The 24,292-nt window shown below is 37.8% G+C and overlaps 1 protein-coding gene across 3 annotated transcripts in view; it reads left to right on the top strand.

Moving 5' to 3' along the window:
- Positions 1-24,292, top strand: part of DENND2C (DENN domain containing 2C) — an 89,178-nt gene that overhangs the window by 33,144 nt on the left and 31,742 nt on the right. For all 3 annotated transcript variants that reach the window (XM_027058283.2, XM_027058281.2, XM_053214637.1), the window contains 5 exons: positions 14,903-15,914; positions 16,436-16,572; positions 17,167-17,279; positions 17,919-18,089; positions 22,629-22,725. In XM_027058283.2, coding sequence (XP_026914084.1) covers positions 15,094-15,914; positions 16,436-16,572; positions 17,167-17,279; positions 17,919-18,089; positions 22,629-22,725 — 1,339 coding nt within the window. In that variant the 5' untranslated portion in view covers positions 14,903-15,093. The remainder of the gene's footprint in view (positions 1-14,902; positions 15,915-16,435; positions 16,573-17,166; positions 17,280-17,918; positions 18,090-22,628; positions 22,726-24,292) is intronic.

Raw genomic sequence — 24,292 nt, 5'->3', positions numbered from 1 at the left:
CAAGAGTCAGACGTTCAACCGACTGAGCCACCCAGGCACCCCAAAGAGTGATTAAAAAAACAAATTAATGTATCTTATCTAGCGTACATTCACTGTTTCCAAAAGGTATGGAATTCATTACAAATATGAACCCTTGTTAGGTCCTTTGTCCCCAAGCAGTGTGCCTTATGTGAAAATTGAAAAGAAGATTGTTTTGCTGAAAATTAAATTGTCCCCAAAGTAAACTCACTGTGTTTGGATTTTGTTTACTTTAGTAACAAATTTATTTATGCTATTTAATTGATTGTCACTTGATTATTAAGGATACAGAAGACCAGTAGCACCTGCTCTGAGGAGACCATTTGTTTTTGAGTTTGATGTTGGCATTGTTTTCCCTTAAAGCATTCAGATTCAAGGGGTGCCTGGGTGACTTAGTCGGTTAAGCATCCTACCTCAGTTCAGGTCATGATTTCATGGTTTGTGAATTCGAGCCCCACATCAGGCTCTGTCCTAATAGTGCAGACCCTGCTTGGGATTCTCTTTCTCTCCCTCTCTCCTTCTCTCCCTCTGACCCTCCCCCACTTTCATCCTGTCTCTGTCTCTCTCTAAATAACTTTAAAAAAAGCTCTCAGATTCAGGAAATTAAATCCTGTTGCCTCTTTTTTTTTTTTTTTTTCTTTTTTCTTTTTCGGATGAAAAACAATTAGAGAGCTGAGTGACTCTGGCTCTGGCAGAGGAAAAGGAAGTTGCAATTAACTGTCATATTTTTATTTTATTTTATTTTATTTTATTTTATTTTATTTTACTTAAAACTTTTTAATGTTTATTTTTGAGAGAGAGTTAGAGCATGAGCAGAGGGAGGGGCAGAGAGAGAGGGAGACACAGAATCTGAAACAGGCTTCAGGCTCTGAGCTGTCAGCACAGGGCCCAAAGCAGGGCTCGAACCCACAGACGAAATCATGACCTGAGCTGAAGTCAGATGCTGAACCAACTGAGCCACCCAGGCATCCCAACTGTCAAATTTCAATTTTTTAATAGTAGGTGTGATATAGAACACTTTGGGATTTGTAACCTACAAATTAATTTTTTAATTTTTTGTTTTTTTATTAGAGAAGAAAAGCATGAGTAGGGGAGAGGGGTAGCAGGAAAGGGAGAGAGAGAGAGAGAGAGAGAGGGAGAGGGAGAGGGAGAGAATCTTAAGCAGGCTCCATGCTCAGTGCAGAGCCCAATGCAGGGCTTGATCCCATGACCGTAGGATCATGACATGAGCCGAAATCAAAATCAGATGCTCAACTGACTGAGCCACCCAGGTGCCCCTTTTTTTTTTTTTTTTCAAAGTAATCTCTATACCCAACTCAACCGTGAGATCAAAAGTCAGATGGATGCTCTACCGACTGAGCTGGCCAGGTGCCCCAAGATATAATTTCATATGCACCCATTTTAAGTGTATGGGAAATTAGTTTTGACAAATGTATACACCTAACAAGATATATAATATTTTCATCTCCCCCCAAAAAGTTCCCTATACTCTTTTGTAGTTAGTTCTCAACCCCTGGCCCTAGACAATCACAGATTTGCTTTTTTTCATTATAGATTAATTTTGGCTGTTCTTGAATTTTATATAAATGGAATCATACTATATGTACTTTTTTGTTTCTGCATATTTTTGTGAGATGTCCACATTGTGCATATTGTTCGTTCTGTTCCTTTTTATTGCTGAGGAATATCCTTTTGTATGAATACATTATAATTTGTTTGTGCATTCACTTGTTGATGGCCTTTGGTTATTTCTAGTTAGGGCTATTCACGTAGAAGTATGTGTGTAAATGTAACATTTTTCTTTCATAGGAAATACCTACAAGTGAAATTGCTGCTTCATTTGGCAATCATATGTTTAATTTAATTTAATTTAATTTTTAATTTTTTTTTTTTTACATTTATTTATTTTTGAGAGACAGAGACAGAGCACAAGTGGGGGAGGGGCAGAGAGAGAGAGGAAGACACAGAATCCAAAGCAGGCTCCAGGCTCTGAGCCATCAGCACAGAGCCTGATGCGGGGCTCGAATTCATGAACCATGAGATCATGACCTGAGCTGAAGTTGGATGCTCAACCGACTGAGCCACCCAGGTGCCCCGTTATGTTTAATTTTATAAGAAACTGCCAAACTGTTTTCCAAAATGGTTGTACCATATTATACCAGCAGTGTTTGAGGGCTCCAGGTGCTCTGATACTTAGTATCAGTGAGTATCTAGTGAGTATGTAGTGGTATTTCATATTTTCATTTCATGTCTTTAATGACTAGTGATAGTGTAAATCTTTTCAGGTGTTTCATTGTATTTATTGGCTACTCATAAAATCTTTTGTAAAATATCTGTTCACATCTGATGCATGTTTTTTTCTGATGCATATTTTGTTTGCCTTATCATTTATTTGTAATAGTTCCTTATATGTTATAGGTTTAAGTGCTTGTCAGATATATGTATTTTGAATATCTTCTCGCTGTTTGTGGCTTGCTGTTTCATTTTTAAAACTTCTTTAGAAGAACAAAAGATCTTAATTTTGGTGAAGTTCAATTTATCAATTTCTTGCCCCCATGATTAGGGCTTTTTGTGTCCTAAGAAATCTTTTCCTTCCCTGAAGATTTTTTTTTTCTATTTTTTCTTCTAGGAGGTTTATAGTTTTAGCTGTTAGGTTTAGGTTTATGGTATATTTCAAGTTAATTTCTTTATCTTTCTTTCTTTCTTTCTTTCTTTCTTTCTTTCTTTCTTTCTTTCTTTCTATTTATTTATTTTGAGAGAGAGAGAGAGAGAGAGAGAGAGCGCACGAGTGGGGGAGGGACAAAGAGAGGGAGAGAGAGAATCCAAAGTATGCTCCATGCTGTCAGCACAGGGTCCAACATGGGCCCGAACTCATGAACTGTGAGATCATGACCTGAGCCAAAATCAAGTCGGCTGCTTAACTGACTAAGCCACCCACATCCCCCTTAAGTTAATTTTTGTAAATGTGTGGGTAAAGGTAGAGGTTAATTTTTTTCCACATAGATATCCATTTGTTCCAAAGCCATCTATTGAAAAGATTATTTTTCTTCAACTTTGTGGAAATCGAATGACTATGTAAAGTGAGGATCTATTTCTAGACTCTGTACTGTTGTGTTGATCCATTTGTCTCTGCTTTCACTGATGCACAGTGTCTTGATTATGGTAGCTATTTATAATGTCTTAAAATCAGTAATATATGTTCTTCAACTTTCATATTTTTAAGAAAATTTTAGGCTATTTGAGGTCCTTTGCATTTCCATATAAATTTGAGAATCAGCTTGTCAATTTCTGCAACAAAACCTCCTGTGATTTTGATTAGGATTGTGTGGAATCTACAGATCAATTTTGAGAGAATTTGTTTCTTAGCAAAATTAAATATTCTAATTCATTAATGTGATATATCTTTGTTTTTTTAATAGTCCTTTAATTTTTTCTCTTAGTGGTATCTTGTAGTGTTCAGTGTACAAGTTTTGTACCCCAAAGTATTTGATGATTTTTGTGCTACTTTAAATGTTATTTTGCATTTCATTTTCCAATTTTCTGTTCACAGTATGTATAACATACCACTTATATGTTGACTGTGTCCTGAGACCTTGCTAAATTCTAGTAGTTTGTAATTTTAGTAACTTGTAATTTTAGATTTCTTAGGATTTTCTATGTATACAATCATGTATACTTCTTTTCCTTTTTTTTCATGCCTTAAGTTTATTTACAAACATATTGAGTATGTTGAATTTAAGAGTTTGATCCATTTTTCAAAGAGATTGTACCTCTTAAAATGCTCCTTTTCACATCTGTTTAATGGATTAATTAAAACATCCTTATTTCTTAAGCAGTTGATGTCTTACTATAAAAAAAAAAAAAGTGCAGCAAATCCCAATCCAAAGTACACAGTCACCACTTGTTTTCCACTGAAAATGACAAATTCTTCCCTAGGCCCTCCTCATAGAGACTCCTACAGACCATAGAGGTTGTGAACTTCCAGATGTTCTGTCCCAACATAACGCTGTTGGAAGTTCTGCAAAAGGCACAGAGACCCAAGGTGTTAGAAATGGCAATGCCACACCAAGCCCTCCTCTTTTCACAACATTGTTCCCTGGGCTCTTTTCCAATGTAAATACCTTTTATTTCATTTTTCTTGCCTTATTGCATTGATTATGACTTCTCATATAGTCAACAACTCATATAGTGTTGAATAAAAGCAGTGAAAGAAGACACTTGCTTTTTTCCTCCGTCTTAGGGGAAAGGTGATCAATCTTTTACCACTTAGTATGATATTGAAGTATTTTTTTTCATTATTGCCCTTTATCAGATTGTGCAGTTTCTAATTTGATAGAGGGTTTTTTTCCAATTATGAATAGATGTGAAATTTTTTCAAGTGCTTTTTTGCATCTCTAAGATATCCACAAGTGGGTTTTTTTTCTTTATCTCATAAATATGATGACTTGAAAACATTTTTTTTAATGTTTACTTAATTTTGAGAGAGACTGAGCACAAGCAGGGGAAGGGCAGAGAGAGAGGGAGACACAGAACCCAAAGCAGGCTCCAGGCTCTGAGCTGTCAGACCAGACCCTGACGCAGGGCTCGAACTCATGAACCACAAGATCATGACCTGAGCCAAAGTTGGATGCTAAACTGACTGAGCCAGCCAGGTGCCCCAAATATGATGATTTTTAATGTTAAAGCAACTTTTCATTCTCTTATTAACTCTATTTAGTCATGACTTAGTATCTCTTATATTTATTTATGGATTTTATTTACTAACATTTTTAAAAGACTTTCACATTTATGTTCATGAGCTCTATTCTCTTGTTGTAGTGTCTTTGGTTCTAACTGGTAATATTGGTCTCATAAAATGAGTTGGAAAATGTTTCCTCTTCCTCTGTTTTCTGAAACAGTTTGTGTAAGATTAGTATTTCTTTCGATGTTTAATAAAATTCACCAGTGAAGTTGTCTGTACTTGGAGTTTTTATGCAAAAGATTTTAATTAAAAATTTAATTGTTAAAATAAATATAGAGGGGTGCCTGGGTGGCTCAATTGCTTAAGTGTCTGACTCTTGATTTTGGCTCAGGTCATGATCTCATGGTTTGTGGATTTGAGCCCCATGTTGGGCTCTGCACTGACAGCACAGAGCTGCTTGGGATTCTTTCTCCCTCTCTTTCTCTGTCTGCCCTTCCCCCATTCTCTGTCTGTCTGTCTGTCTCTCTTGGTCTCAAAGTAAATAAACTTAAAAAATTAAATAACATATAGAGGTACTTAGAATTTCTGTATCATCTTGTGTCTGTTTTAGCAATTTGTATCTTTTAAGGAATTTGTCCATCTCATTTAAGTTATCAAATTAACTCTAATAAATTTATTTATAATCATCCTTTATATCTTTTAATGTAAAATTTGCAGTGGTGGCCCCCTTTTCATTTCTGATATTGCTAATTTGTGCTATTTCTTCTCTTTTTATTTGTTCAGTTCTCCTAGATGTTTATCAATTTACTGATGTTTTCAAATAACTTTTTTTGTTTCATTGATTTCTCTGTTGTTCAGTTGTTGCTATTTCATGAATATTTACATCTTATTATTCTACTTGCTTTGGGTTTAATTTATTTTTTTTCTTCTTAAGAAACAACCTTAAATCATAATCATAATAATAATCATAACATTCAAATTTCACTATAGGATTTAGAAGGGTGTAATAATGAGAAGGATGGTACGTTTTGTGCAGGATGGGCAGTAGGATCATTCAAACCGGGGTTAACCTAGAGCATTTAATGTGGAGAATAATTGAAAATAATATCTTGAAACTTAATGGGATAAAAATGTGTTTTAACACTAACCAAGGTATAGTATTTTCAATCATTGTTTCCAAACTCTTTTCTTTTGTAATATAAGCATTTATTTCCAAATATGTTGGCATTTTCCAGATATCTTTTGATTATTTATATCTAATTAAGTTCCATCATGAGTTAAAGAATCATTCTCAGTATACATTCTCATGTATACTTGAATGTATATTCTGTTGTTGTTAGGTGTAGTATTCTAAAATATCACTCAGTTTGGGGCGCCTGGGTGGCTCAGTCAGTTAAGTGTCCAACTTCAGCCCGGGCTATGATCTCCTGGTTCATGAGTTCAAGCCCCGTGTTGGGCTCTGTGCTGACAGCTCAGAGCCTGAAGCCTGCTTCTGAGTCTGTGCCTTTCTCTCTCTCTGTTCCTCCCCTGCTCACACTCTGTCTCTGTCTCTCTCTCTCTCAAAAATAAATAAAGATTAAAAAAAATTTTTTTAATAAATAAAATTATCACTCAGGTCAAGCTGCTTAATGGTGGTATTCTGTCTTCTATATATTTCCTGATTTTCTGTCAGTTACTCATGAAGAGTGATGAAATCCTCAGTAAAATTACAAATTGGTCCATTTGTCTTTGGTTCTAACATTTTTTTGTTTCTTACATTTTGAAACTCTGTTATTTGGTACATGAACATTTAGGATTGTTCCATCTTCTTGATGAATTGACTCCATTTTTGTTTGAAATGTCTTTTTTTTCTTTTTTTAATCTTTTTTTAAAGATTTATTTATGTCTGTATGTATGCATTTTGAGAGAGAGCATGTGTTTTTGGGAGGGGCAAAGAGAGAGGGAGAGAGAGAGAATCCAAAGCAGGCTTTACCCTGTCAGCTTGGAGCCTGACATGGGGTTCAAACTTGCAGAACCATGAGATCATGACCTGAGCTAAAGCCCGGAGTCACATGCTTAACCGACTGAGCCACCCAGCTACCCCATGACATATCTTTCTCTCTTTGTCTCTGCTAATATTTCTTGCCCAGAATTCTGCTTTGTCTGATAATAATACAGTTAATCTAGTATTCTTATAACATTTACTTCAGCATTTGAATCTATTTTAACACAGCTATGTCTTTAAATTCAAAGTGCAGTGTTGTTTTTTTTTTTAAGATTTTATTTTTAAGTGATCTCTAAAGCCAATGTGAGGCTCAAACCCACATGCCCCACTGAGTGAGCCAGCCAGGTGCCCCCAAAGTGTAATTTTTTATAAAAGTGCAGAGTTAGGCCTGCTTCTTTATCAAGTATGATCATCTTTGCCTTTTATTTAGAATTTACCTCATTTACATTTAACATAATTATTGGTGTGGTCAGATTTTTAACTGTACAATTTTGCTGTTCATTTTCTGTTTGTTTCACATGGTTGTTTGGTTGTTGTGGTGGTGGTTCTCTTCCTCTCCCCCAACCCCGTCTTTTTATTCATTGCGTATTTTTTAGAATCCCATTCTTTTAGTGATTGCTTTAGAGTTCACAACATACAACTTTAATCCATCCCCTTCAAATAATGTACTACTTCATATATAAAGTAAGAAATTTATGGTACTATATTTCCATTTCTCTTTCCCTCCTTTGTGCTTTTGTCTTAAATTTTACTCCCACATTATTACAAATTCCACAATACATTATACATTATTATTGTGTATTCCACAGTACTTTAAACAATCATCTTTTAAAGAGATTAATGAGAAAAATACGTCTTTTTTATTTATGCATGTGTACCATTTTTGGTTCTCATCATTCCTTTGTTTATATCCAGATTTCCATCTGGTATCATTTTTCTTCAATTTGAGTAACTTTTTTTAACATTTCTTATCGTGTAAACAAGGGCCAGCTTCATAGGCAGACAATCAATATAGCTGTACAGGGTCCTGCATTCAAAAGGGCCCTGTGAGGTTTTATGCTCTGTGGTAGCCATTTTGAAATTCTGGTAACTTAATCTTTGTATTTGTAGAGTGTTTTGTTTTTTTTTTTTTTCAAGTAATCTCTACACCCAATGTGGGACTCAAACTCACAACCCTGAGATCCAAAGTTGCATGCTCTACCAACGGAACCAGCCAGGCACCCTCAAATTTGTGTTCTGTTGGTGAAGTCTGATTGCATAATGTAGGGTGCACTGGGAGTTGGAGCTTCAATTCACACAGGGTCCTGCCTCCTGCCACTTCCTGAGGATGGGTTCCCAGCTGCCCTCTCTCCAGCTGGCCCTGCATGGCCCTTCCCTACCTATACCCTGTGACCACTGTCACTCTCTGCTCTTGGCAGAAGCCTTGTGTGTGAGGGATGAGGCTGGGCATGTACACCTCATGGTGTCTTGAAACATGGCATGACAATGGGTATCCTGCTCATGACTGGCAGCACCATGGTATATCTGATGAGCAGCCAACTGGAGGCCTTGGTTTTATGGAAGCAAGCCTATTGCCCATCGTGATCCAGATCTCAGGTGTGTTCTGGGCAGAGTTTTATAGATCCTTGGGGGCTACCTGTCTATCATGAGTTGGGGAGGCAGACCTGTGGGATGTGGAGACACCTGGCTATACTTTCCCAGACCTTGCCTCAGCCAGAGTGTGGCATATTGGTTTGGTGGCTGGCAAGACGGAGATTCTAGCAGCCATTAGGCCCAAACAAGCATGTGCATACCCCACATCACAATGCTGGGCTCCCAGGTTCATGTGAGAATCTGCACTTGTTCCACAAGTATCCCTAGACCTCACAACACTCTCTTGGTTGGTTCCATGCCTGAGGGAACCCTCTCTTTCTCCTTCAAATCTTCTGAATCTGACTGTGTTTGTCTCTTCCATCCAGCTTTAGGCACCCTTTAGGACAAGCCAAAAATAGGAATTTTTTATTTTCAGTGATTCTGCGTATAAGTTAAATACGCTGATATTTGCATTTAAAATAACATTGCACAGCAGTGCCTGGGTGGCTCAGTCAGTTAAGCGTCTGACTCTTAGTTTCAGCTCAGGTCTTGATCTCAGGGTTGTGAGTTCAAGCCCCATTTTGGGCTCCATGCTAAGTGTGAAACCTACTTAAAAATAAATGAATAAACAAATGAACAAACAAATAAATAAATAAGGGATTGTACAACATATAGATGAATGATAAATTCATGCAAATAACTTAAATTTTTAATTTTTTTACTTAAAACATTAGATAGTAAATAAAGAACACCATGACAAATCCAAAGCCTACAGAAGAAAGGGAAAAAGCTTCATATCTACCTTTAAAGCCCTTTCCCTGCATTTGAACAAGGGGCCCCACGTTTTCAGTTTGCACTGAGACTCACAAATTGTGTTCATCACCCTGAGTGCAAGTCTGCTGCTGACAAATTCTCCTAACCTTTTTCAACTGAAAATGCCTTTATTTCAACCCTAATTTTGAAGGATATGTCTAGAATTCTAGATTCCCAATCCTGTCCACCTGCCCTGCCAACACTTTAAATATTTTCCATTGTTTCCTGCTTACCTCTTTATTTCTGAATGTAATGTGTATTTTTTTTCCTCTGGCCATTTAAGAATTTTCTCTTTATCGCTGATTTTCAGCAGCTTGATTATGGTTTGCCTTGATGAGGCCTTCTTTGTGTTTATCCTGTTTGAGATTTGTTGAGCCTCTTGGATTTATAGCTTTAGAGCTTTCATCAAGTTTAGAAAAACTTCAGCTATTATTTTTTGAAATATTTGTTCTCTGCCTTCCTACCACCTTCACCCTGGGATTCCCACTTTATGTAAGGTGAACTGCTTGATATTGTTTCAGGGAGTATCTGGTTTTTGTTTTTGTGTTAGCACTAGGTTTGCTTCAGTTTTTGTGTTTGACATTTTCTTTCACTCCTTATTTCACTTCGTTGATCATTTCTTCTTCAGTATCTAAAATAGCGGTTCCACCCATCCAGTGACTTTTTCATTTCAGATAGGGTATTTTTAAGTTCCAGAGGTTCTGTTTGCTTTCTTTTTTTACATCTTCATTTCTCTACTGATTATTTTCGTGTTTTCTTGTAAGTTTATGAATGTATTTAAAATATTGGATCAGAAGTCTTTGGCCACTCTGTATCTGTCATTTTTGTTTCTGTTTCTATTGACTGATTTTTCTCTTGATTTTTCCCACCTTTAGTCTTCTTTACCTGTTTTGTAATTTTGAACAGATGCTGCACATTGTGAATGTTACATTGCTGAGTGTCTACATTTTGATGTCTTCATATAAAAATTACTGAGTTTAATTTGGGGGGGTACTTCACTTATGAATAAACTTGATCCTTTTAGGGCTTTTAAAAACTTTGTTAGGGTAGCTCTAAAGTAGCATAAAGAGCATAGTAGCTCTAAAGTACAGTAAACTGCAGGGCTAGTTTAGTCCTACTGACAAGCCATGACCTCCTAACGTATCTACTGAATTCCCTGGATGTTGGACAAGTCTGCTCCTCTGTAGATCATTGGAAGTTGAACATTTCCCAGACCTTTGTGAACTCTGGATATTAAGTCATCTTGCAGGTCCCCTGTAGTTGTTCCTTTGCCAGTAATTTATTTCCAGCCTTGTGTAGTGTTCAACCCTGTGCATTGGCAACTTAGTTTTCAAACCAAGACTCAAGAGGATCCTATGTAGATTTCTGGAGCTTTTTCTGTGTTGCTTCCTCCTTTCTGATACTCTGCCCTGAAAATTCCATCTTCTCTAGCCCCTTCAAACTCTGATCTCTTTATCTGTAACTCAGCAAGGCTTTCATATTCTGTGCTGTTTTCTGGAAAGAACCTCCAGGGTGAAAACTGGGCCAACATAGTGCCTGCTTCATTTGTTTTTCTTCTTTCAAACACCACAGCCCTGTGTTGTCTGTTATCCAATATGTGAAAGCATTTATTTAATATATAAGTCTTATTTTATAATCCTTTATGTTGGGAAGGTGAGTCTAGTTCAGTTACTCCATCGTGGCCAGAAGTAAGAGTCTTCCTGGTCCCTTTCATCAGTTTTCTTTCTAATTGAGGTAAAATTCACATAAAAAAATATTAATCATTTAAAAGCATACCCTTTCATCAGTTTATGGGACACCTGGGTGGCTCAGTTGATTAAATGTCTGACTCTTGATTTCTGCTCAGGGCATGACCTTACTGTCATGAGATTGAGCCCCATGGAGCATGGAGCCTGCTTAGGATTCTCTCTCTCCCTCTCCCTTTGCCTCTTTCCCACTTGTGTGCATCCACACTCACACTCTCTCTCCCCTAAAATAAATAAACATTAAAATAAATAAGTAAAGGCATATCCTTTCATCAACTTTTAAACCAACTGTTAGAATGTTCCATATTTTTCCTATTTTGTCAGATACTTATATTTGATCAAATAAAATATTTTACAGGATTTGGAGCAAGACACTCTCCCATATAAGACTTGAGTTAGTAAAATAGAGCGTCAGTATTCTCTTTCCCAAAGAGTATTTCACTTACCCGAATGGATTAAAATGGGCTTCTTTTAATATGCTAGAATCAGAATCTTATATATGATAAGTTATAGTATACATTACATTTTAAAATGATAAACTACAGTTGATGTGTTTCTTGGGTGAAGTAAATATTCAGAAAAGAAAAAAAAATAAAAACAAGGAGGCATTATTAAGGATCACCTCTTTGGGAACAAAAAACAGAAAAAAGAGTTTGATTCGTATCCTTTATTTCAAGCATGCTGTTTTATTTTGAACTTTTAAATCGTGCCTGATTTTTCATATTTGTACTTCTGCTCACTCGAGGAACTGTTTCTTCAGTTGAGATGCCCATTGTGGTTATTGAGCGCTCTACCCCCTCTTTTTGTGACTCCTCCCCGACTTCAGTAATCTTTAATGGATAGAGAAGGCTGACTCATCTGACTCATTTCATGCTATGAAGAGAAAAAAAATTTTTGAAGAATTGTTGAAGCGGTCATATTCTCTCAGTCTGTGTTTTTGTTAGATCTCTTCAAGCAAACTTGAGAAAGAAATCTCTAGGGACAAATGTGTGAGTTGGCTTTAGGGAGTTTTCTGAAGATGAAACTGTGGAGAGATCTAGGACTTGAAAACTGGGCCCCCATTTAGGGCTTAGAGTGTCCATGATAGTGGAAGTCAACACAAGAAACTGGGGAGGTGGGTGTGGGGTATAAAGGATCACACGGAGCCACATGAAGGAGGTGCTGAGGTGCAAGGTGGCTCCGAATTTAATTAGGTTAAAGTCAGACATGAGATGCCTATAGGAAAACAGCTGAGGCAATTCTTGGCTTAGTGAGCGATTCTTATTTTTTGGATGGGACAAAAACAGAACGTGTATATAGCTTATATATAAGAACAGGGAAGCCACATTATAAAGAGTTTGATCTGTCAAAACTTGGAACTATGAAATCAGATATAAAGACAGATTCTCTATACTATCTATATAGGCAGCCATCTAGAATGCATTAAAACGTTTTTGTTTTTGAAATAGTTTGTCCACTTTTTGAAAGCTACAGTGTATTAATACATACATTTAGGAGCAAGTAGCATTTCTCTTTATAATTCCTCCTGGGGCGCCTGGGTGGCTCAGTTGGTTAAGCATCTGACTTCAGCTCAGGTCGTGATCTCAGGGTTTGTGGGTTCAAGCCCCACGTTGGGCTCTGTGCCGACAGCTCAGAGCCTGGAGCCTGCCTCGGATTCTGTGTCTCCCTCTCTCTCTGCCCCTCCCCTGCTCATGCTGTGTCTGTCTGTCTGTCTCTCAAAAATAAATAATAAACATTTAAAAATATTTATAATTCCTGCTTATGTTAGGAGTGTCCCATGTTGCTCCGCTACTCCATTGCCACTGAAACACTATCAGTGCACATCATTCATATTTGTGTGTGAATCTCATAAAGTCAGCATTTGTTGCTAGCAATTTTCAAGTTAAAAATTTCTTTAGCCCTAAAAAAATTTTTGTTTGTTAGCTTTAGCAGATTTCATCTTTCTTCCCAGTTTGACCCATTCATACATTACATACATTCCTGCGTTACATACCTTCACGTATTAACAAAGGAAAAGTAAAGAAAACATCAACAAGGACTGCTGACAACCTCTACTGGGCTCCTAGGAGAGAGAAAAATACTGTTGACCCTTGAACGACACAGGTTTGAATTGTGTGTGTTATAATTCACTTATAGGTGGATATTTTTCTATAAATACAGTACAGTACTGTAAGTATATTTTTCTTCCTTAAATTTTCTTAGAATTTTCTTCTCTCTCTGTTTATTGTAAGAATACAGTATACAACACATAGAACATACAAAATATGTATTAATCAGCTGTTTATGTTATCATTAAGGCTTCCTGCCAACTGGAGGCTGCTTTTGGGGGGGGAGTCAAAAGTTAGACGCAGATTTTCAACTCTGCGGAAGCTCATCCCGACCTCCATCAAGGATCAACTGTACTCCCATCTTGTCTATAGTGAAGAAAACCCAAGACTCAAGGACACCCTAAAACCCTTAGGAATCCTCTGTAAACATCAGAAGCAACAAAAGGATTTTCAGTTTTAGCAATGAGCAGTAACCGACTGGACCTTCAAATTGTATGCGTTAGTCTTTTACTGAGAGTTCTGGGCCTGGGTGCCAGATGGTGCGGGCGGGTCACACACAGCAGGGGCTGGGAGCTGTGGTGGCAGCAGCAAAAAAAAAAAAAAAAAAAGAGAGAGAGAGAGAGAGTTCTGCAGCAACAGCTTTGGTATTTCGGGGTTTGGGAGTTTTTTTCTTCCCACTCACATTAGTTCAACTTCTTAAGGTTATGTAGAATTTTCCTGCATTGGATCCTCATCAAAGGTTATTTGCTGGCAAAGCTGATTTTCCTAGAAACTTGTAGGAATGGTTTAAATGGAAGTTGATAGAAGTCCTGATGAGCAGCTGCCCTGCCTGGAAGAAATTGTGTGTGTGAACTGTCAGCTGCACTGACAGAACTGGGCCAAGATATTTTCCTGCCTGTTAATCAAGGCCCCACAGACAAAGCTCAAGGAAGGATGACCCCTGCCTCAGGAAGTTTTGAATCAGCTACTATTTATAACCAGTATAGTCTGACTTGAGATCAGGTCTTTGCTCACTTGATAAGAAAAGTTCTTTGCCACATTTTACATTTGAGGAAACATTTATGAGCCTAAATGAGTGAAGCCTGTATGTGAAAGGAAGGAGTGTGTCAGTGGCTGTAAGTATTCTTGCCAATTTGGGCCAAGGGTGTGGTGGCAGAGATGTGGAAAGTTCAGTCAGTGACGAAATAGGTTATTATATTTTAAAGCAGCTAATAGTTAATGGCACATTGGATGGTCTTTAGCACTGTGCAGACAGAGTCCTGTGCTGCTAACAGTAAAGCCGACATAAGAGGATGTGAAACGAGGGCTAGTGTTGTCCCCAACATAGGACAAGGGGAAGAAATCAGGTATTCACGTGCTTCCAGACTAACTGGCTCTTCCTCTGGATGCATACATAAACCTTTTAGTTATTCGAGATGTATTTCAGTGTGTGTGCACTTTTTTTAATACTCTGCTGGTCTTTGTTTCCTTAAGAGAAGGTCCCATAAAGAATTGATTTTAGGGGCGCCTGGGTGGCTCAGTTGGTTGAGCATCAGACTTCAGCTCAGGTCATGATCTCGCGGTTCACGAGTTCAAACCCCACGTCGGGTTCTGTGCTGACAGCTCAGAACCTGGAGCCTGCTTCGGATTCTGTGTCTCCCTCTCTCTCTGCCCCTCCCCTGCTTGTGCTCTGTCTCTCTCCACCTCTCAAAAATAAATAAAATGTCAAAAAAATGAAAAAAAAAAAGAATGGATTTTAACATTGTATACTACTACGTGTAATCTCTTATAAAACCTCAGTCTACCTAACTTTAGGAAATTAAATAAGGCAGAACATTAAAGCTGATAATTTGAGAAATATCACAAGTTAATATTTTCTCTGTATTATATCACCATCTTAGGAATGCCTTTATGGAGTTGAATTACTTAATGGATGACAGGCACATTTTTGCATGTGCAATGTAAACGAATTATTTAGGGATAGATAGAGGCAGTGTTTTAGTAGTCTTTAAATTAGGAAATTCTAAAACTGTGTTAACATATTCTTGTCTCATTTTAATAGGAACATTCAAGATAAAGTTGTAACCATTTTCAACAAGGACCAGTGATCAAAATCCTTCTTTTTAAAAAGAGACTTCCAAGTTAAACATGAAAGGAAAATACTATAATTGCTTGGATTCTAACTGACAGGATAAAGAATACAGTATTTCATGGTTACTTATGATGGAACCTCAGTAGAATTCACACTTTGTCATGCACCCAACTGGGAACATGGATGCCGGTTTTTCTCGTTCTGCTCTTCAGACCCTGTCAAGAAGCCACTGCAAAAATATCAAACAAAAAATTTCTCAGTGGGAAGGAAGAACGAATGGTATATCTAACCCAGAAAGGTGGCATCCAAAGGACTTTGGAGTGAGGTATAATAAGTGTCATCAAGAGATTCTTGAGAAAAATCCTGTTGCTGAGGGAAAGAGCAAAAAGTTGGATGCAGCCAACTCTCAAAATGTCGGTCTAGATATCAATGCAGATGCCAAAAGCCAGGACCAAACTGAGGGTGAAAGTGAGAAACATGAAGATGATCGTACACACCCATTTAGAAATGAATCAGAATCCAGTTGGGTATGTTCTCAGGTCAAACAGATTGAAAGCTGGAAAGACGTTTTGGATGCAGAGACTTCCTTACCTCCAGGAAATTTCTATACCTCACAGATACTGTGGAAGAAAATAGAGGCACTTCCCCCAGATAAAGTCTTCAATTTGGCTTTAGAACATTGTGACTCTTCAGAAAAAGAACTGAATTTCCAAGTTCCGGATAGTTCATATGGAATAACCAAGAGCTTAGAAAATATTTACTCTGAACCCGAGGGACAGGAATGTGGACCTTCTATAAATCCTTTGCCCAAGCCTCGTAGGACGTTCAGATATTTATCTGAGTCTGGTGTTGTGCCATGTAAAGAAAGAAACTGTGACAGAAAATACTGTGAAAATAATTCTTGTGCAGAGTCTTCTTTGGCCTCTTCTCAGGAACCCGAACCAAAGAAATATGGCAGACAAATCAGAGGGAGATCTAAAAGGTGTGTTTTTATTTGCTAGGTGATGATTTCTAAGCATTGTCCTTACGGAACTACTTCCCTGCATGGGTTAGAGGCCTAGGTTGATTCTACAGATGTTGATTGACCCGAGGGGAAAGTACCTACAAAAGGAAATAGAAGTATAGGTAATATGTAAGACAGTGTATGGACCCAAGAGCATCAGAAAGACTTGAGTTTTATATTTTTAAGAATGTGTAGGGATGTAAGTACATTCTTCTGCTTCATTTGGGGCATGCTGGCTTTGGCTTCACTTTTCACTAGTGGGTTAACTTAATAAAGGTACACGATAAAGAACACGAATGTAATTAGCCAAAAGCCTCCAATTTTCTCATGGTGCATGCCTATAGGGTACCAGCCTAGTTTATTATTCTCAAGTATCTGATAAAGCACCTTTGTAATTTTGCATGCAAGTCCTTTACTTATAGATGTCTCACTATCATACCAATTTAAAGAATACTAGAGTTTTAAAACATATAACTTTAAAACATATCTCCTTTCTTAAGGAAATCCTTTGAATTTGAGGATATTCAGCACTTTCGAAATCGGAACTCACAGAAGATTCATGAAGAACTTGGAAGAAATTCTGGCTCAGCACTTTATTATACACAGTCTGAGGACAATATCTATGAGGATATTATATGTATGTGTCCACAAACTTTGCAATTAAATTTAATGAGTATGTATTTGGTGGTGGAACTCTTAACTATAGGATGGTATTTTGTTTTATAACCATGCACATCTTGCTGGGGAGAGGGCCGGGGCAGGGGGGAGAGGGAGAGAGAGAAAGAATCTTAAGCAGTCCTCATGCCCAGTGCAAAGCCCAACACAGGGCTTGACCTCACGATCCTGGGATCATGACCTGAGCTGAAATCAAGAGTCAGACACTCAACCAACCAAGCTACTCAGGTGCCCCTAGATATTTCTTTTTAATACGGTAACTTTAGTCATATAAATTCTTTTGTTCTTGAATGGTTTTTACAGTTAGTTTAGTGGACTGCTCAGTTCAGAAGTAGATGTTTAGGTATAGTATTTTGAGAATGCTTTTAGCTCGGTTAGATGCCTGAGTGGTCTATAAACTTAAAGTGCCATTGATTTTGAGACCTACATCCCTATAGCAATATAGAATACGAAGCTGAACATATTCAGTCAGTTCTTTATTTCTTTTCCTAGCTGTAGTCACTTTGTTTCCATTTAACTATGTTTCTCTAAACTTTTTTTCCCATTATTTTTTAAGATCCCTCCAAAGAAAATCCATATGAAGATATTCCAATACAGCCTTTGCCCATGTGGAGATCCCCTTCGGCCTGGAAACTACCGCCCCCTAAAAGTGCTTTCAGAGCACCAAAGGTATGACCAAAGAATTAGTGTAAGAAAACATTAAATATAATTAATATAAGAAAACATAAGAATCTTGTTTATGATCTCCACAAAAAGATTAAAATGGTTTAACTAGGGCCAAGATGAAGAGGTTCTGAAATATGGGTTTTGTTGGTAGTGGTGGGTTTTTTGTTCTTTGTGGGGGGGTTTTGGGCAGCACACAGCTTTTTGTGTGCTTTGGTTTGGGGGGAGTGTTTTTGTTCATTTACTAGCAGTTCAGAAAAATGAGAATATGAACACCTTTAAACAAGCCATGAGCTTTTCGTTCCACTGTAGTTAACCACAGCTCCCCCTAAGTCTCATGACAGTCTGTGGCCTAAATTACCTGTCTCATCCCTGAAGGCATTTGTCACCCCTGCAGGCAAAGGCTGCCTGAGTTAATGAGGACTCTGAGCGGTTGTTTTCTGGAAATTTGATTACCTTGTAGTAGAACTTGGGATTAGAAGCCTGAGGAATGTCTTTACAAATGGTCAAAAAAGGAATTATGGTATCCTCAACTGAGATGACTTTAAAGACAAGATAAATCTTTTTCTGAAATAACTTGGCCTTGAGAACATAGGCATTACCTAGATGATCTTACCCTTACTGGTACATCTTCTCCTGTTTTAGCTTCCTCCCAAACCTCAGTTCCTGCACCGGAAGACTATGGAACTGAAGACCTCCCAAGCTTTTTTACGGTCAAAGCTCACAAAGGATACCACTTTGCCTGTCACTTTAACGGAATGGAAGCTTTTCCGAGCTGGAGAAGTTGCAAACAGGAAAAGGAAAAATCTTCCAAGGGTAGGGACTCCAGTACTTTAATTCTTTGACCCTTACTTCATTTCCATAAATGAGAATAAATAAACTTTAGACTGGAACGAATCCTAGGTTAGAACTGATCTATTGGGATGAGAAGATTTGGAAAGCGGCCTTAAATTTTAGGTTTTTGCTCATGAAAGAAAAATGCATGAGTGGCTTTTGCCAGGGTTTCTCTATGGATTTGGAAAATTGATTTTAGATGGAGGGTTCACTTCATTTACCTTAGCTCTCATTAAAATCAGCTGCCTGTGTCAAGGAAGCACTAGAATCTCCTATAAGAGGACATTCTACGATGCTGGCTTCAGTGTGGTTATTCTCACTCATATATATAATTGCTGAAGGGAACTGTTTTGTGCCTGAGTTTACACATTTTCAGTAATAACAAAATATGTACCTTTAATTTGGGGCAAAAATTTCCATTCAGCAGGAAGAGAAAGGAAATTTGACTCTTGGGAATAGACATTATTAGCGATTACATTAAATAACTGATATCTCTCTCAAGGGGGAAAAGGCAATAAATCTAAATTATGTTGACTATTAGAACCAAATATTAGCTATTAGAACCAAAATGAAGAAACTGGGATTATTTGTAGACAGATACATGTTTTTTAAGACAGATATATTTTTTTTAAGGAGGGACACTTCAGAAACTGCATGACAACATTTTTAAATGTTTATGTTACTTGGTTCTTCTGTAATTCAGAATGTTTTCAGGGTAACTATGTAGAAATGAAAAAAAGAGCAGATCACTTAAATAGTCTTCCTTAATCCCATCTGAATTAGCAATATGTATCCATTTAGCACACAATTTTTGCACCTGATTTTAACATTAAACAAAAGTCACAGCTGTTTCTTGGTTTAGTAACTGCTGATTGGTTCCTTGGGAAATATTCTGTTCGACAATACTTTAATTCTTCTGATCTATTTCCTGCCCCTCCCTCCTTAATATGTGAAGAGTTAAAGACACACAGTTTTAAAAAAGCACTAAACAGATCTCTGTCAGTGAAACCAAAAAATCCTCAGTGGTTTAATCTCCTGTGTATGGTGAAGAATATGTAAAATCAGATGTTTAAAGAGTTGCTGGGCATTCTACAGTAGTCCTCTGATAAAGCAGCCTCCCACATGCCCGGAGACAACAGATCATGTGTTCACAGGGGTGAGAATACAAACACAGAAGGAACTGCATTTAAGATATTGTCCTTGGAATGACATTAACAAAATATTTGGGAATAATAGATTGTAGATTTTAATGAGATTGAAGGAAATTTGCAGTTCTTTTAATTTCGTGCCTCAGTATTTTAGGTAATGTGGATCCCCCAAGTACTCAAAGCTTATTCTCTTTCTGATTATAGGTGATATTATCCAACTTTCCTTTTCTAATTTTTCCCCAGTGGTCTTTTTCAGAAGTGAGGTGGGAAAATATGACCATGAACTCTTACTCTTGACAGTCAGGCAGGAGCAAGCTGTTAGCATTTCTACTGCGACCCTCCTTGGATTAAATCCTATTAGGATGTTCTACTTGCAAATCAGATTTTGACTTCTCGGTATCTTCAGCAACAACATTCCATCAGGAAAGCAGTTTTCATTTACTTCCCCTTTGATGACTAGAGCTATCCCTGGAAAGGAAACTGGTTTCATAGTTTGAAAATCACTGATCTAGTCCATATGCCTGTTCCCCACCCTTCCTCTCTTTCCCTCCTGTGAAAGCCTGTGTGGGATTGTTTGCTACAATAGATTTCCTAATGTCTCATATTGTTGCGTCAAGTGTGTATAGCAATATGGTTTCTACCATTCCTTAGGAAGAATATTCTACAACATTTCCTACAACCGCAAGGTAACTCTTCCTAACTCATAACCAAAATTTCCATTTTGTTACTTTGTCTCATAGTTCTAGAACAGATAGTTCCTTTCCTTTATAATATTTGAGTCTACTTTTGAGTATAATTTTCAGATGCTCATTAATAATTATACTATTTTTGTTCATTATGTCCCCAAAATACATGTTTACTTTCATATGTCTTTCCTTATAGCCCCTAACAATACCTTTTTATGTTGGATTCTCTTGTTTTTTTACAATGGTAATATTTAAGAACACTGGTAATTTTTCACTTGAATGGCAGCTACAAAAGTCTTTAAAAGAACAAACGCATCCAAAATGTGGGAATAATCTGCATATTGGAAGCACATGTTTCTCACATGTTATTTTTCTTGTGCTGGACTGATTCACCGCCTGTGGGTTGCCAGGATTGCTGGAGAAACAAGGACAAAAGAGAAAACAAGAACATTCTTCTCAAACTTTGTTGGCTCTTATGTTCCTAACGGTTGTAATTTGAGGCATTAAATATATTAAATCAGGATTAATAATTAAGAAAAAGCTTGGAATTTTAAGAAGAAAGAGAAATAAACATGGAAAACTAATGAATTCCTCTTTTTTATTTTTTTAAGTTTGTTTATTTAAGCAATCTCTTCACCCAACGTGGGGCTCAAATTCACAACCCCAAGATAAAGAGCTGCATGCTCTGACTGACTGAGCCAGCCAGGCCTCCCAATTCCTCCTTTCAAAAATGGCTGTTCACTGGGGTGCCTGGGTGGCTCAGTCTTAGGCTAAGTGTCTGACTTCGACTCAGGTCCATGACCTCACGGTTTGTGAGTTCAAGCCCTGCATTGGGCTCTGTGCTAGCCTGGAGCCTGCTTCAGATTCTGTGTCTCCCTCTCTCTTTGCCCTTCCCCCACTCATGTTCTGTCTCTCGAAAATAAATAAAAACATAAATTTTTTTTTTAAAAAGTGGCTGTTCATCAGCTTGATTTTTTCCTCTTTTTTAAAAAAATTAAAAACAAATTTTTTTAATCTTTATTTATTTTTGAGAGAGAGAGACACACAGAGTGCAAGCGGGGGAGGAACAGAGAGAGAGGAAGACACAGAATCCGAAGCAGGCTCCAGGCTCTGAGCTGTCAGCACAGAGCCCGATGCAGGGCTCGAACTCACGAACCACGAGATCATGACCTGAGACGAAGTCGGACACCCAAACAACTGAGCCACCCTGGCGCCCCTGAAATATTTTTTTACTTGAGTATTGTTGACACATATTTCCTCCTTTTTAAACGTTTTTTATTTTAGAGAGAGAGAGAGATAGCACGCATGCACAAGTTGGGGAAGGGGGCAGAAGGAGAGAAAGAATCCAACTCAATCCCAGGCCCTGGGATCATGACCTGAGCCAAAATCAAGAGTCAGACGCTCAACTGACTGAGCCACCCAGGAACCCCATCTTTCCTTTTTGAACCCTACTCTGTGTGTGTGTGTCTGTGTTTGCCGGTGTCTATCTGTCTCTTTCACACACACCTCCCAGCAGCAAAGAAAAAAATTCTGAGTAATGTTTTTTAAATGGAACCTGGTTTTCACCCTAAAGCACATTTGAGAGCCTATTTTTATGACGTTTCTAAAATAAATTGTAATATTAGTGCTCCCAGTAGCAAAGAGAGTATTTGCTTTAACAAAAACTTTGTCAGCGTGATTATCTTTTTGTGAAGAATTCCTGGGAACAGAAATAACTGAGCCTTACCCCACCTTCCAAGTGGAAGGAGTATTCTGCTTCCTACTCTGGGTGATAGGAAAGGCTTGGTCAACAAATAGAGTGGATGGGACACCTGGGTGGCTCAGTTGGTTAAGCATCCAACTTTGGCTCAGATCATGATCTCACAGTTTCTGGGTTCCAGCCCCGCATTGGGCTCTGTGCTGACAGCTCAGAGCCTGGAGCCTGCTTCAGATTCTGTGTCTCCACCTCTCTCTGCCCCTCCTGTGCTCATGCTCTGTCTCTCAATAATAAATAAACATTTAAAAAATTAAAATAAATGAATGAATTTAAAAAAAAACAGAGTGCAATAGGCAGGTTTCTTGTATGTTGTGATGTGGAGTGACAAGGAATCTCTCTAAGAGCCTGTGCTGGGTCCTTCTGGAAAGAAGATAGCCTTTCCTCCTTCTCTACCCATGTTATGTGGATTTTCTATTAGAACAACATATCATATTACTAAAGATCAGTTTAGATTCAAAATTGAAAAAATGTCAAGGTTTTTACTTTTAAAAAGGATCTTTCTCTGAGTGAAAATCATTAGTAAATTAATATGAAAACTTGGTGTTGAATCTTTAAAAAAAAAAAAAAAAAGGGATGTACCTGGCTGGCTCCATCAGTGGAGCATGTGACTCTTGATCTTGAGGTTGTAAGCTCAAGCCCCATGTTGGGCATAGAGATTACTTAAAAATAAAATTTTTATTATTTAAAAAAAACTTTTTAATGTTTATTTGTTTTTGAGAGAGAGGGAGAGTGCATGAGCATGGGAGGGGCAGAGAGAGAGGGAAGCAGAGGATTCGAGGCAGGCTCCGTGCTGTCTGCACTGAGCCCGATGTGGGGCTTGAACTCACAAACTGAAAGATCAAGACCTGAGCCAAAGTGGGACGTTTAACCAAATGAGCCACCCAAGTGTCTGGTGTTAGTTTTAACTTGTGCTTTGTTGGTCTTTTTTCAGCTCGTATTGAAAATTGCTGATGTATTTGAGTCTAAGAGAGGGAAAAAGAGGGTAAAGTTACACCCATACACTGGAAAAGACGTACCTCCCTCAAAAGGTAAGAATTGTTGCAGCTGTCCAGAGCTACCAGCATTTGAGGGGAGAGTCATATAACTTAACATTTATGTAAATTATAATTCTTGGTTTACTTTCCTATCTATCCCACTTAAATATAACTTCTTTAAGATAAGGGATTATTTCTTATTCTTCCTCAAATCCCTGCCAATGAGACTAATTTTCATAGGCAGATTGCATTATTTTATAATCCGACTGATTTATAGTCTCTTTCAGTATAGACTCTTTCAGTTAGACTCTCAGTAGAACCGAGAATATTAGGTATATAGAGACCACAGGTATGTGGCACAGAACTGGTAGTCATCTACTAAGTTCAGTAGTAGTTTCATCCTTCAGATGCCTAGATAAAACCTACATTGTCTTTTTAAAAAAAAAAATTAATGTTTTTTTATTTTTGAAAGAGACAGAGTGAGCAGGGAAAGGGCAGAGAGAGAGGGAGATAAAGAATCCAAAGCAGGCTCCAGGCTCTGAGCTGTCAGCACAGAGCCTGACGCGGGGCTCAGACTCACAAGTGGTGAGATCATGACCTGAGCTGCAGTTGGACACTTAACCAACCGAGCCACCCAGGAGACCCAAACCTTACATTGTCTTAATTAAGAAACTCCGAACATCCCTAGTGAATTATTAGAATTTTCTTAGCCTCATGCAAGATTCTTAACTTGGTTTTCTGACAAAGAACATGCAGAATTTAGCAGTTTTTGTCAAGCGAGAAACAACAGCCAAGTCATAACCAGAGAAGAATGTTTCCTATTTTTGCCGACGTCCAAAGACAGAAATTTCTTAATTTCCCTTGAAAATCTGTTCTGCATTCCAACAATTACTATCTGAAAATAAAATCCTCCCTGCTCCAATTTGAGCCTCTTTCTTCTTACTCTAAAATCAACTAGTCACCATTTTAGATACAAGTTTCCATATTTTCAAAAGCAGTGATCAAAACATGTTCTCATCTTCTCTGCTGCAGAAGAAATCATTTTGGTTATTGCTGCTAATAGGAACCACTTACTGAATGAAGTAATAGATTTTCTACATACTTTATCTCATGTGTAACATATGACAACACTAGGACGCAGGGACTGTCCTTATTTTACAGAAGAAGAAGCCGAGCCAGTGGAGGGAGGAAGTGTCGGTTTGCAGAAAGAGCATGGTACCATGAAGTCCTACCCTTTTCCGTCACCAACAGTTACTCGCCATTTTTCTCATAAATCTTGATTTTTAGCAGTTTAATGATTTCTCCATGTGTTTTTTTTTATCCTCAACAAGGATATTGTCAAAGGCTTTTTATGTGTATATTTCAGAACTAGGTACAGAAGATGAAAACTGGTGCCAGCTATTATTCTGGACCCTTTTAGACGCATTATCATTAATCTTCTAAATAGCCTTTGTGGCAGACATTATTGTCAACTGTTTCTAGATAAGGAAATAAATTGTAAATTGCAAATTATGTAAGATTTCAAGACACTGGGGCCGGGACAAATTCTTCTGAAACATTACCATTTTCCTAAATTAATAGCAGTCTACTGGCAGCTACATTCTCGATGCTTATGCTGCAC

The sequence above is a fragment of the Acinonyx jubatus genome, chromosome C1 (assembly GCF_027475565.1).
Source record: "Acinonyx jubatus isolate Ajub_Pintada_27869175 chromosome C1, VMU_Ajub_asm_v1.0, whole genome shotgun sequence".
NCBI lineage: Eukaryota > Metazoa > Chordata > Mammalia > Carnivora > Felidae > Acinonyx > Acinonyx jubatus.
The sequence above is the reverse complement of the archived record's forward strand: the minus strand, read 5'-3'. Positions and strand labels throughout refer to the sequence as shown.